Source organism: Alternaria arbusti, assembly GCF_024043155.1.
Source record: "Alternaria arbusti strain BMP 1465 chromosome Unknown scaffold_4, whole genome shotgun sequence".
Classification (NCBI taxonomy): Eukaryota; Fungi; Ascomycota; class Dothideomycetes; order Pleosporales; family Pleosporaceae; genus Alternaria; species Alternaria arbusti.
In genome coordinates this window covers 207,585-219,877 of record NW_026249944.1, presented here as the reverse complement: position 1 = coordinate 219,877, position 12,293 = coordinate 207,585, and the positions used below count along the sequence as shown (strand labels likewise).

Here is a 12,293-nt window from a genome sequence, read left to right as displayed (position 1 = left end):
TAAGCCACCGCGAAAACGACCGGTGGAGGACGACACGGACTTGCTCGGTACATGCAAAAGTATCTGGCCACCCAGGAGGACCTACGCGTACGAAGAAGGTTGTTTGGTATCACCAAACACGTTGCGCGCTGTCATCTGCGAGAGCTGATGTTCGTGTTGAGTTTTAGGTGCCGCTGAACCCGTATTTTGGCATGTGCATCTAGCTGCTGGCTAGTGTCGTAGCAACTCGAGCCTCCTTTGCCGATGAGGTAGATCGTAGTCATTCAATCGTGCTTGATGAAGGAGATGACGGTATGTTTTGTTGAGGTGGGGCTGTGTCGTCAAGGTATCGCCCGTTGAAGGCATACATGGATACCCAGGGAGACGCTGCTCATCGCAATATGAGGACCTTGATTTCGACAAAGTCCGATCCATGACGAGGAGCTGATACGCTCGATCTGAACAGAAGTCGCGAGATTTTTGGTGCGCACATACTCAAGGCACATGGCATGGGTGGAAGCGGAGATGGAAGGATGAAGAGGGGTGTCGCGTCGGACGCGTCCAGCTCACAAGCAGGCCACGTTGATTATGTAAGCAGGCCCCACAAGATCTGACCGGCGCTGCGTCTATCAACGTTTGTCGTGATACCAATGAGGGTTCCATTCCGCGAGGCTAATCATATTGCAGCTATCACCATCGTACAAGGCGTGGCATTCACAATTTCGTGTAGCCATGTGAGCATTCTTACACATCCAGCCTTTCGCTCGCGTCATCGCGAATGCCGAATCCTGTTATTGCACCTGGCAGCACTAATCCTAAGCCATATACAGTTGATTCATGTGATAAGGAGCATGACTTTCAGTATTGCGATCTCTCAAGAAAAATGTCTAAACCTGGTCTGGCTTTGGCGCTGCTACCTTAGCACGCGTATCCGCACTCTTTTTCCTCTCTCTAAGCATTTTCTCCAAATACTGGAACAAGATATTCTCCTTCCTGATTGGATCTTTGAGCATCTTCCAGTCCTGAGTCATGGCGCGCTCTGCTTTATAAACATTCCTACGATCCTGCCATTCCAATCGGTTCCAATCACCAAACTCGCTCTTCTCTCGGCCCCGCCAGGCAATCCTTTGGTTGGCTTTGTACGCATTCTCGTTTCGCGCAAAGTCTTGCTTTAGCCTCTTGAACTGACGTTGCTGTGCTTCTCGCTCCACGCGTTTCGCCTCAGCTCCTTTGTCTTCTTCCGCGGGACGTTTGCGTTGAGGGGTCGCACCAGCGGCGTGCAACTTTACATATAGGGTTAGCAGCCGCGGGCTGAGTGCAACGTCCGTTATGTACTTGTTGAGCTGTTCTCCATCATTGGAGGCTGCAAGCGCGCGGCGAAGTCGTGTTGATGATAGTGGCTCCTCTTTGTAGCCGAGAAACCAGACACCGCCTGTCATACCGAAGAAGCGTGTGGGCACGTAACGCAGCCATTCGCTAGATGGTCCTGTAGAGTGGTGACACATTCGCGTCTGTCCAAGGCGCCAGATACCTGTGCGTAATCGATCCTTGATCATCTGGAGCCGCTCGTCGCCTGGATCAATGTTAGCTATGGTCGTGCAAGAGAAGGCATCGTACGTACGGTCGCTCGAAAGGTTCGTCATTGCGCGCGGAAACAGCATTGACAACTTCCGCTCTAGCCACGTCAAGTCACCGCCCGCTCCCAATTGCTGGATGAACAGTTCCTCGAGTGTTTCTGTGCGCCAGTCGTTGTAGGCAGCCAATTTGCCTAATCCCGTTTCCGTCTCCATGCGTAGGCTGGTGCGTTCTGGGTCCCCGGTACCAACGACTATAGTAGGCCCCCAATATCCAGGGGACCCATATCTCCAATCGACGTGATCAGGTCCAACTAAAGTGATGAACTGTATGTTGAAGCCATCTAGTGCGGCCTCTGATATGAGTCGGTCCTTGAATGCTTCGGAGCCTGGCTCACCACGTGGGTGACACCAGTGCCAGCCACCATAGAGACCACTAGTGTTGATAAGGTTGATACGGTGTTGTAGGGCAAGAACTAGGTCCTTTGAGCCCGATTTTCCGCGTCTGTACTTTGAGGCTACGGAATAGTCGTCCAAAGGGAAGATAATGGCGGCTGTTAGGTGCATACCCTCCCCACCTCGAAAGAAGGCGTGGCATAATGTTTCCTTGTGTCCTTGATGAGGCGGATTGAAGCAGCCCCGGAAGGTCAAGATGTAGTTAATCCTGCCCTTGATCAAGTATGGCGGTGGCGTGTGAATGCTGGGCCTGAATATGGTGGCCGTGGGATCTCCTAAGGCTCGCTTGATGTACCCCTCCAGGGGAGCAGTTGAGCTCATGACTATGGTGAGTGCTTGGATACAGTCGGTGTAGGTTGTCAACTCCTGTAGTGGGTAGTACTTCTATCCTCTCAGGGTTGCTGTGAAGAATATTGATTGCTCCATCGAGTCTCCACCGTGGAGAGCCATGGCCCAAGAGCCAACTGCGGCAAGCACTTTCACCCGTGTGATTCTACACATTCATTCATCGTAGGTCTGATGCGAACGCGGGTACGCTCTGCTGACGGTCGAGCGAAGTCATAGTCGCCTGCCACATGAACGGTCATTCAACGGATAGGACTGTTGTAGATACATGCGAGACTATGTCGCATCTTTCCATCAGACTCATCGCGCAGGTGAGCGCGGAAGGATCTGTACTCATTGAAGTCCAGTGCCGCCTGTTCGAAGAGCATGGCACAAATCATCTCGGTTCCAACACTCTAGATGGCTGTAGGCGGTTTCATCGTATATGCGACCGAAATTTCACAGGTCGTCAGTCCTGTAGCTACGCCTCCGATCTCGTGACCCATGCTCTAGATCTTTGCTTCCTGGTGAAAGTCAGCTTCCGTGCCGATCGTAGGCCATTGTACAAGGCATGCCAGCATTCACCAGAACATACCGACGGCAGGTCCGCGATCACCAAACGGAATGACGCGCTTCCACGAGGCAGTGGGGCTGGGCTAGCGTGAGGACTTCGGGGGCGAAACTATATCTCGATGCTGCAGTTGCCCGTGGAAAGTTTCGAACGTGCTCTTTTTAGAATGCACTGCCGACGTGAACCCGGTAGCACACGTCATCGCGAGGCCAGAATCTTTTTCTTGCGTACTGTTACTGTAGCGACCTAGCGGAACAGATCTGCGTACGTAGTAGAAGCCTCGCGAGTAGTCGTGATGAGTAAAGTAGGGGTTGGCGGTGCATTGCGACCTGCTGGAAAGGGCTGCCGAATTTGACAAGATCTGCAAATGTGTCGTTGATCTGAGGGTACGATGCCACGAAGAGGACAACTTCCTCAGGGCTGAACGCACAAGATTCATCGAAGACGGATTCTCGATGGCGGGGAAGCCGACATCGTGTCGCAAACTATGTTGCGCCTTCCACGAGGTTGGGAGGCGGCTCTTCCGGATTCTGCGGGGCTGCGCTAAGCTCGTCTGGACTAGCGGATGTGTTGCAAGGGGTCAGGCTTCTTGCGGAAAGACTTCCGTGCATCTTCATCGGCATCCACGAAGTATCTGGGCTTCGCGCTCGAGGCTGAAGTCTTTTCGCGAGCTACTCTTGTTGTGCATATTGGGCATCTACGAAGAACCCAAAACGACTTCGACCACAGCTGGCCACGGTCAAAGCTCAGAGTCAGCTTGCATACCTAGGCAGGTGGCCTTGGGCTGAGGGCTGGAGGCTCATGCAAGTTCAGCACAGTGGCAAGGTCGCTCGGGCTGACACAGAGAAGCGCAGCAGCAGTAGCTCATTTGCAAGACGCAGTAGTTTGTATTATGTTGAAGCCAGCTTCATCGGCGAAGGTATTGTACAGGCAGGGTGTTTGTAGATATCCGTATTCCTATTCATTGTTCTGCAGTTGGGTATTACAATGTCGTAAGGACAAAAAGGAAATTAGCCTGGTGTGGGTGTGGGTATGCGCAATAACAAGAATGCTATCATCATTCGACCGTATGCTCCGCTGCCAACCTCGGTAGAGTTCCTCGTGAATGGATCGTCTCGCTCAGTCCCATGGGTCTTTCATCCAGCAGCCTTCCATCGTTCTCTTCGTCGACCTTTTTGAAGCTGTCGTGGACCAATCCCCTTCGAGGGTCTTCATGTTTGCCGCCGAGCTTGCTCTTTGTACGGCCGGAGATTGGGGATGGGAATGTAGTTCCGTCGCTCAGCACCATGGCGGAGGGAGGTGCAGCAGGCATCTGGCGCGGTAGGTCGAGGGAACTACTGTCTAAAGAAACATGGTCTGGCATGCGTCGGACGATTGGGTTCTGTGATGTCGCGGTCGGTGCGTCGCTTTCGCCACGAGAGTGCCGTTGGCCATTTGCATTGTTCTTGCGTCTGCGCAACCACCAGACCAGAGCGACAATTAGGAGTGCACCAACGATGCCACCGATCGCTGCTCCAACTATGGGGCCAATTTGAGTCTTTGCCTTTGCGCCTGGCAAGACGCGACACACTTGCTTGACCTTCGCGTCAGCACCTTTAGGGTCGGCTGCTGTAACAACTGCAGGCGCGAGCTGGAAGTTTTGCGCGTCAGGATCGACGATGAGGTAGTTTTGCGTGAAGAAGGGTAGGCCTAAGGTTCCGATGGTCATGGTAGTAGGTCCGGTTTGGTTCGTCACGGCCATGTTGAAGACTGTCGCATTGTCCACTTCGTACAGACCAGCGGCGTTGTATGCTCGGGGCCGACTGTAGAGCTCAGTTGCAGGAATGACCGACTTGTAAGTTGCGACTGAGGGTTTGGATGCGTCGCCGCCGGGGGTGCCCATGTCTGACAGCGTAACGGTGATGGTGCCTGCAGGAGCTGGGTCGGTAGGAAGCTCGAAGTGACGCGAGGTTTCGTTCCAAAAGGCAGTAGTCTCCGCCGCAGCAAGGTTGTCCAACATCGCAGCTGGCAGCCTAATGTCAGATGAGAAAGGATCTAGATGTACGACAAGAGTGTCCTTCGCGTCCGCGAAGAGCGTGGTGCTCTTACCGCCAACATCGTACGTGATGGCCGTAAGGATAGCGCATGTTGGACAGTCGGAAAACATAGGAAAGGTAGTGGCTGCGCTCTTGAGGCGGCTTTCGTCGTAGCCGCCAACGACGATCAAGCCATCTTGAGGTGCTTCTTCAGATTCTGACCCGGCCCATAGTCCATACGTTCGGGAAGAAGCTTGGCCAGCGTCCACAAGGTAGTTCAAGAAGCTCGAGTCCATTCCTAGAGGCAGAGTTGCTCGATAGCTTGGCTCGTTCTTCATGAGCGCGTCTGCGCTTGCTACAACGCGTCAGTGCTGCAAAGAACCCAGTTTCTCATAGACTTACTATCGGTGGATCCATTGGTGTACATGGGAAAGGTCGCAAACTTGTTCGCATCCGGTTTGAGACCAAAAGCCGCAGCATCGTCGAAAAAGATGTACGAGCTCGCGTATGCTAGATCGACGGACTCTCTGCTACCTGTCCATGTCGCGTAGTCTACCTCTTTGAACGAAGTCGAAGTTGCACTATCGAAGATGCCACCGAGTTGGCCAATGCAGCTGGTGTTCGTAGCTGCCACGCACTCCGCTGCATTGTTGATGAAGAGATTGTCGGAAAGCGTCGATGGCGTCAAGGAAAAGGGTTGCGGAGGAGTGCCAATAGCGAAAGAAATGCCTCTGGTGAGGACAGTGCCGTCAGCGGAGACAGTGTTGTTTGCCCAGGGCAGGAGCAACGGCTTGGAGCCGTTTGCGCAAGCCATCGTCCCTTGGTAACGATGGATGTCCTCCGAAAATGTAAGATCTGGTGTTGTGTATTTGTGACAGCGTCAGCCTCGCACGGGTATTTTTGGGGTCAGCCATGACTGTCCCTGATATGGATTGCAGGGACGCATTAACAAGGGGATGATCTGCTAAGCTTGGTGCTTGGGCATGGGCACCTAGGCTATGGGGATCGGGCGTTGACGACACCTGCAGACCTGAAAACTCGGGTAAGGAAAAGAACCCTATTGGATTGGTCCGTCATGATGTACTTCGGGTACATACTACCTAGAGTCTCAGAATGGTCGGTACCTGGGCGACGAGACATATGCGCTTCTCTACAGCTTCAACTCGTTCTCTTACTCCACGGTACGCAACGAACACACTCATCTCCATCTTCAAAGTAGTCCGGCGACCGCCGATGCTCTGCGTAGAGTGGTGACGTCACAGCATAGGTGCAGGCGCAGGCCTTGGTTTGTTGACATCCGCGAGTCGCCCTCATCTTAGATTCAAGGAATCTTGCTGTTCGTGTCGCAATTCTCCTGACAGGACGGGCCTTTTGCGGCGAAGGAAAATGTTAATTCGGACCGTTGACGTCGGAACGTTGTTCAGCCACGCGCTGTCCCGTCCATCGAGCCAATCAGCACTTGCCTACTCACTAGCGTCTTTCGGGGACATGTTTCGCGTATGCAAATCTCGCTCGCTTCTCTGATAACCCCGTCGATCGTGTGCCCAACCTCATAGTCGGGGTACATGCCCAAGTTCGCCTCTCCCTGTCTTTGCGTGTTCGAGCCTCGATGGATTTTCGATGAGACCGGAGGTGGTGGGTACCGTGGTCGCGCATCATCTTTTAACGACGCACTGTGATTGGAAGGCAATAATTTCCAGTCCGATAAGATGAGGTCTGTCGCGTCGCGTTATACTCGACGGGCTCGTAACCTACGTTCACCGACCTTTCACGTTACGAGAGTCGGCATCACGCATGGAGGCCTGACCTTGAGTAGGTGCATGAAGATTTTAGCAAGCTCAGCTCCCTATATGATTACTGATGTGTATCATAAACCGCCACTCGACCTCAGCTCTCAGCCCTCAATATCCTGAGGTGTATCTTGGGCATCTTCTCAGGATTTGAACACACTTGACTTCACGTCTCTCCTTTTCGCATTCTCCAACTCACCCGTGACACCTCGGAGTTGCCGATCAGCAAACGGAGGCCTGCTCAATGCGTCGCATTGGATGCGGCGTGCTGTAGTTCGTAGTCTTGTCACCGAAAGGTTGTGGCCTTTTCGTTTGGTCATCTAGCCCAAATGAAAACGCATGCCTTGATCTATTAAGGCTCGGGGTCAGGCTCAAAGTACCTGACTCAGTGTATGTGCCACAACCTTCCGTGTTGTTGCAGCTCTTTTTGTGATCTTTTGCTAGCGGGGGGTCTGATTCAGGTATACTGTCTGTAAACTGCATCTTCAGTCCGCAAAGTTGACGGTATGCTATCGCATACACAGCCCGGATATGAGAAGTCGTAGGAGTCATGACGAGACAAAGCTCTTGATCGTGTCACAAAGTCTCCATAGACACGGTTCGATGTGGAGAATTTCGGTGATCAGGGGGAATGGAAACGAAGATGGGTTTCGATAGCATGAGTCAGTGCTTTGCTGATACAGATAACTGGTTCGTGAAGGCGAAGGTGTCGGGCGATGTGCTTGCACAATGTAAATGGCTGCAGCGTCCAGTATCGTCCTTATGGAGGTCGTAGTGTAGTTAGTATCTGTAGATCAACTCTTTGTCGAGAAAGAGCAGGATCAATAAACATTATAGTGGTATCAATACTGACCAATTCGTGACATTGAACGGTCTGTTCTCGGCCAAGAAGCCTGGTGACAATATCGTCGATTGAAGACTAAAGCGGCGTGACGAACTCGAGATACAGGTATACATGAAGGACGACTGTGGAGTTGAATGAGTATAACGCTCCACATGAAGGTACTTAGAATGACGCGACCGATCATGACATTCGCAGTCGCTGCAGTCGAGACCTCGGGATGCTTCGGCTGTGTGCAGCGGTACGGTAAACGTGAATGCAATCTTCCTGGGTCGTTAACGCCCACCGGTACTGTGGCTGGTATAGAGTCTGCTATAAATCCATGTCCGTGTCGATAGCCGTCAGCATGAAGAATTTGTTCCCTTCTGTCGTCTTTAGGGCGACTCCCGCAATTTATGCGTTGCAGCACGTCTGCTGATACTTGGAACTCAATATAGATGTCGTGTCCGGATCTTTGGAACCTTGTGGAAGTGAACAGCAATGTCTTCCGGATCATACAGACGACTTCCAATCGCAGTGGATTCCAACACTTCTCAAAGCCGGTATCCGAGAAGGCGTTGTGGGTGTTCAATGTTCGGAAGAGAACACCAGCGGGATTGGTCCCGGTAAAGACACACGTCGACTGTAGGCTCTCTAGATACCGTACAACGCAGAATGCTTAGCTGAAAATCGTATATAAACGAACTGAGAGGTGATGAGATGGATGGTGTTGATGAGCGTTCTACCCGCATTGTCACGGGGCGACGCGCGTCGAGTCATGGCACTGATTTCGGCCCCATTACTCCGGTTGCCACTTCTACGGACTCTTCCGCACCTGGCTCTCGACCAAGTTCCCTTGACTGAGGCAAACTCAATGTCACCGGTGTCATTTCACTGAAAAGACGCCCAGAATGCGATCTGAGGAAGTTGATGCGGCGCCGGTTAAAATGGCTAAAGTGCGATCTTGGTCATTGGGGCGGGACACGCACAAGTAAACATTCGCGCTAAGAAAGGAAACGATGCCCAGGTGGTTCGTGGCTTTACGGGTGGGCTAAATCTCCACGGCTTCTCCTGTCGTCATCGAGTTTAATGAGATCTGCCGGAGAACTGGAGTGTAAGGCTGGGGGCAAGAGAATGCGATGATTGAGGCGACGTGAGAGAAGAAAGATAGTAATAAACAGAATGTTGGATTGACGTAGATTGGATGCGCGATATATTGAGGTGCATGTTGATCGCAGTTTACGGTGTTGTGGGTCGTCAATCAACCGTGAGCGCGGACCCTGAGCGGTCAAACCCAGCAACCGGGCATCTTCCCCTCATTTCTTCCATCCCATTTACCATCATCACCACCACCACCGACAAGTGCATCAGACGCTCGGATGGATGGAGTGGACGCTTGAGGCTGAGGATTAGTTGACATTAACCGGCCAGTCTCCATTGACACAGCCGTATCTGCACCTGCGTTGTCGACATGAGTGGGACCTGCATCTCACGTGCCTGTCTACCCCGGATGTGCATTTCGCTTAGGCAATGGCCGCTGGCGCCCAGAACGTCTACCCCAGAAGTAGGACCATAACCCCGATGATCCCGAGGTCCAAGCCGGTTGATTTGTGGATTAGTCTGGAGAAACTCCGCAACCCGCGAGCAGGTGGCGCCATGCAGCCAGGTCAAAGGGTTTACAGCGGCGAAGGACAAGTTTGCACATGAGCCACGAGCCCGGTTAAACAAAACGACTGGGGTGAGGATGAACCGCGAGAGCGGATAGATTGATTGAGCATGCATACGCTAGACTTCTAGAATAACCGTCGAAGAATATATAGGATGACAGGCTCGCCATGTCTTTAAGGGTATCCGTGGCAGACAACCTCGAATCAGTCAACACTCCAAGTCTCAATCACCATGCGTTTCTCCAGCATCGTCGCCAGTCTGGCGATTGCCAGCTCCGCTGTTGCCAGCCCGTAAGTCACCCGCATTCTCGCCACCATTTTAGCTGGCTAACATTGAGATAGTACCTACGGCCATGACAAGCCCAAGGAGGACAGCCTCTACAAGGCCATGAAGAAGGCAGGACGGGAATTCATCGGCACAGCCCTGACCCTCCGCAACGAGACCCGCGAAGGCGAGATCATCAAGGCCGACTTCAACTCCTTCACTCCCGAGAACGCGATGAAGTTTGAGTCTGTTCACCCAAACCAAGGCAACTACACCTTCGCGGATGCCGACCGTTATGCGGCATACGCCAAGGCGAACAAGCTTGAGGTCCACTGCCACACCTTGGTTTGGCACTCTCAGCTGCCCGCCTGGGTATCTGAGGGCGGATTCGACAACAAGACCCTCATTAGTATCATGGAGGACCACATCAAGACCGTCATGACCCGCTACAAGAGCGTTTGCACACGCTGGGACGTAGTTAACGAGGCCTTGAACGAGAACGGTACCTACCGCTCCAGCGTCTGGTACGACACCATCGGCGATGCCTTCCTTCCCATCGCTTTCCGCTTCGCCAACAAGTACCGCGGTAAGGCTGAGCTCTTCTACAATGACTACAACCTCGAGTACAACGCGGAGAAGACCCAGGGTGCTCAGCGCATCGTTAAGCTCATCAAGTCCTACGGCGTCCGCATCGACGGTGTCGGCTACCAGGCCCATCTTGCCACTGAGTCCACTCCCACTGCTCCCGGTGCCGCTCCCGACCAAGCTACCCTCGAGGCTGCTCTCCGCGCGACTGCTGACCTTGGCGTTGACGTCGTCTACACCGAGATTGACCTTCGTATGAACACGCCCGCCACTCCCGAGAAGCTCCAGGTCCAGGCCGATGCTTTCGAGCGTGTTGCCAAGTCGTGCATGAACGTCAAGCGATGCATTGGTATGACTGTCTGGGGTATCTCCGACAAGTACTCTTGGATCCCTGGTGTCTTTGAGAACGAGGGTGCTGCCTTGCTTTGGGACGACAACTACATGAAGAAGCCTGCCTACGCTGGCTTCCTCAAGGGCATCAAGGCCAAGAAGGGTCACTACTAGACGAAAAAGAGAAAGACTGTATGACTTTGTAGATATTGAGTAATGTATACAATGTATCAAGAACATTCACATCAAAACGAGCATCACATGACCCTTCCGCCCAAGTGCCTTAAAGATCTCTTATTGCATCTATGCTGGAGGCTGTTGCTACTGCTACGGTTCGATAACGGGCTATCAGCACGCGAGATAACCTGCGTTCACAACGAAACCTGGCCCGAATCATCACTATGCTCTATTGACGCTGTTGAGATACCGAGAGAAAGCGCGGTTATAAACAGTTCCATACCAAATTCTCATTTCACACCTCCTGCGATCACGAGATCTACCTCAGGTATCTTTCACGCCTTACCATGGAAGATACAAGGTCTCGCAAAGACATGCGTCGCGCAATCGCAGAACACGAGAGAACGCTAGAGAAAGATCACCGGCGTCCTGACTTGACGACGCTCAGCATGAGCATTAAGGATCGTACCGAGCCTTGCTATAGTGGCGCATCACACTTGCATCGCCTAGAATGTGGCCATACCGTTCACACTGAGCAGGTATCTCTGTGTGGACGGAACTGTACGACGCCCATCACGAACTCCACAGCTTTCGCGTGTACTTTATGCGAACGTCAAAAGATGAAACAATCTAGCCGGATCAGATATCGTAGTCCAAGAGTGAGTGAGCTCATCTTGCCGAATTTTCCGCTTTTCAATCAATCTCACGTGCCGGTAATTATGCGCGCTCGTGGGTGCGACATCGCAGTGGTAACGTCCTCGAAGCACTTTTTCGTGCCTAGCACGCCTGAAGATATTGCTGCGTACCGTGTCAACAATAACCGACGATTGGAAGGCCTTATCGAGGATGTTGTTGATGTCGCAAAAGATATGGGCTTCTCTCAGACCACCATTAACGGCATCACGGACGGATTGGGTACATGCGTTGATCATCAGCATCTATGGGTGGATGCGACATATGAACAGCTGGCTGCCATGGTCTTGTACCTGAGCGCTGTACGCGCCGGCATTGAACAGCCTGGTAGGTTGAACCAGCTATCGATGTGCGTTGGTGCATCAATGAAAGGTATTAAGCAGCTACTTCCCGCAGTGTCAAAACTGCTCATCGATAGAAGCGCGAGGCTCGCCATTGCTGACTTCATGCAAACATTCGAGAAGACATGTCCTGCGTATCAGAAGCACTCAAAGGATCTTGCGCGGCTACAGTTGAAGCTATGGCGCCTAGTACTAAACCGCTGTCTCTTCCCGTTTGAGTTTATCGCGGCGAACTGGCGACACATCGTCACATCGTGCATATATGCAGTGACTACAGTCAACGACGTCTATTTTGATACCGAGGAGATCAGCGCTGCGATAGGTGCGCGTAGCCCTAGCATTGATGGCGAGGACATGAACACATACCTGCTCTCCATTATTGTGGACGATAAAGCTTACCAGATCAAGGCGATGAACACCAAAGCGCGGCGCCGACGTAAGCTTCATGCTCGTTATTTGAGATGTACTGGACGTCATGTAGTTGCCACAGCACCAGCACCTGCTCTTGCTTTCCCTTTACATTGTGGCTTCGGGTCGCTATCTCTACATGATCACTTCGACACTCTTGTTGCATGGTAGGACAGTCGACATGTTTCACCACATGAGCGAATTAGCATACAAGCTCAAAGACTGAGTCAATTCGTAGAAACCGATCAATCTACATGTGTAAGAGAGATTTTTGAATGCCCTGGTGGACGATACACTT

The 12,293-nt window shown here is 52.4% G+C and overlaps 4 protein-coding genes across 4 annotated transcripts; 2 read left to right on the top strand and 2 right to left on the bottom strand.

The window, feature by feature from the left end:
- Window positions 1-866: 866 nt before the first annotated feature.
- On the bottom strand, window positions 867-2,330 carry J4E86_003704 (uncharacterized protein; the record flags this gene model as incomplete). The annotated part of the gene is made up of 3 exons (XM_051444256.1): window positions 867-1,465; window positions 1,511-1,552; window positions 1,601-2,330. The coding sequence occupies 3 exons, from the start codon at window positions 2,328-2,330 to the stop codon at window positions 867-869; spliced, it is 1,371 nt and encodes a 456-aa protein (XP_051303881.1).
- Window positions 2,331-3,961: 1,631 nt separating this feature from the next.
- J4E86_003703 (uncharacterized protein) lies at window positions 3,962-5,733 on the bottom strand (the record flags this gene model as incomplete). The annotated part of the gene is made up of 2 exons (XM_051444255.1): window positions 3,962-5,274; window positions 5,322-5,733. 2 exons carry the CDS (start codon window positions 5,731-5,733, stop codon window positions 3,962-3,964), a joined length of 1,725 nt encoding a protein of 574 aa, XP_051303880.1.
- A 3,695-nt stretch (window positions 5,734-9,428) lies between these two features.
- Window positions 9,429-10,550, top strand: J4E86_003702 (uncharacterized protein; the record flags this gene model as incomplete). Its single annotated transcript, XM_051444254.1, has 2 exons — window positions 9,429-9,487; window positions 9,539-10,550. 2 exons carry the CDS (start codon window positions 9,429-9,431, stop codon window positions 10,548-10,550), a joined length of 1,071 nt encoding a protein of 356 aa, XP_051303879.1.
- A 722-nt stretch (window positions 10,551-11,272) lies between these two features.
- J4E86_003701 (uncharacterized protein) lies at window positions 11,273-12,221 on the top strand (the record flags this gene model as incomplete). The annotated part of the gene is made up of 2 exons (XM_051444253.1): window positions 11,273-12,023; window positions 12,172-12,221. 2 exons carry the CDS (start codon window positions 11,273-11,275, stop codon window positions 12,219-12,221), a joined length of 801 nt encoding a protein of 266 aa, XP_051303878.1.
- Window positions 12,222-12,293: the final 72 nt, after the last annotated feature.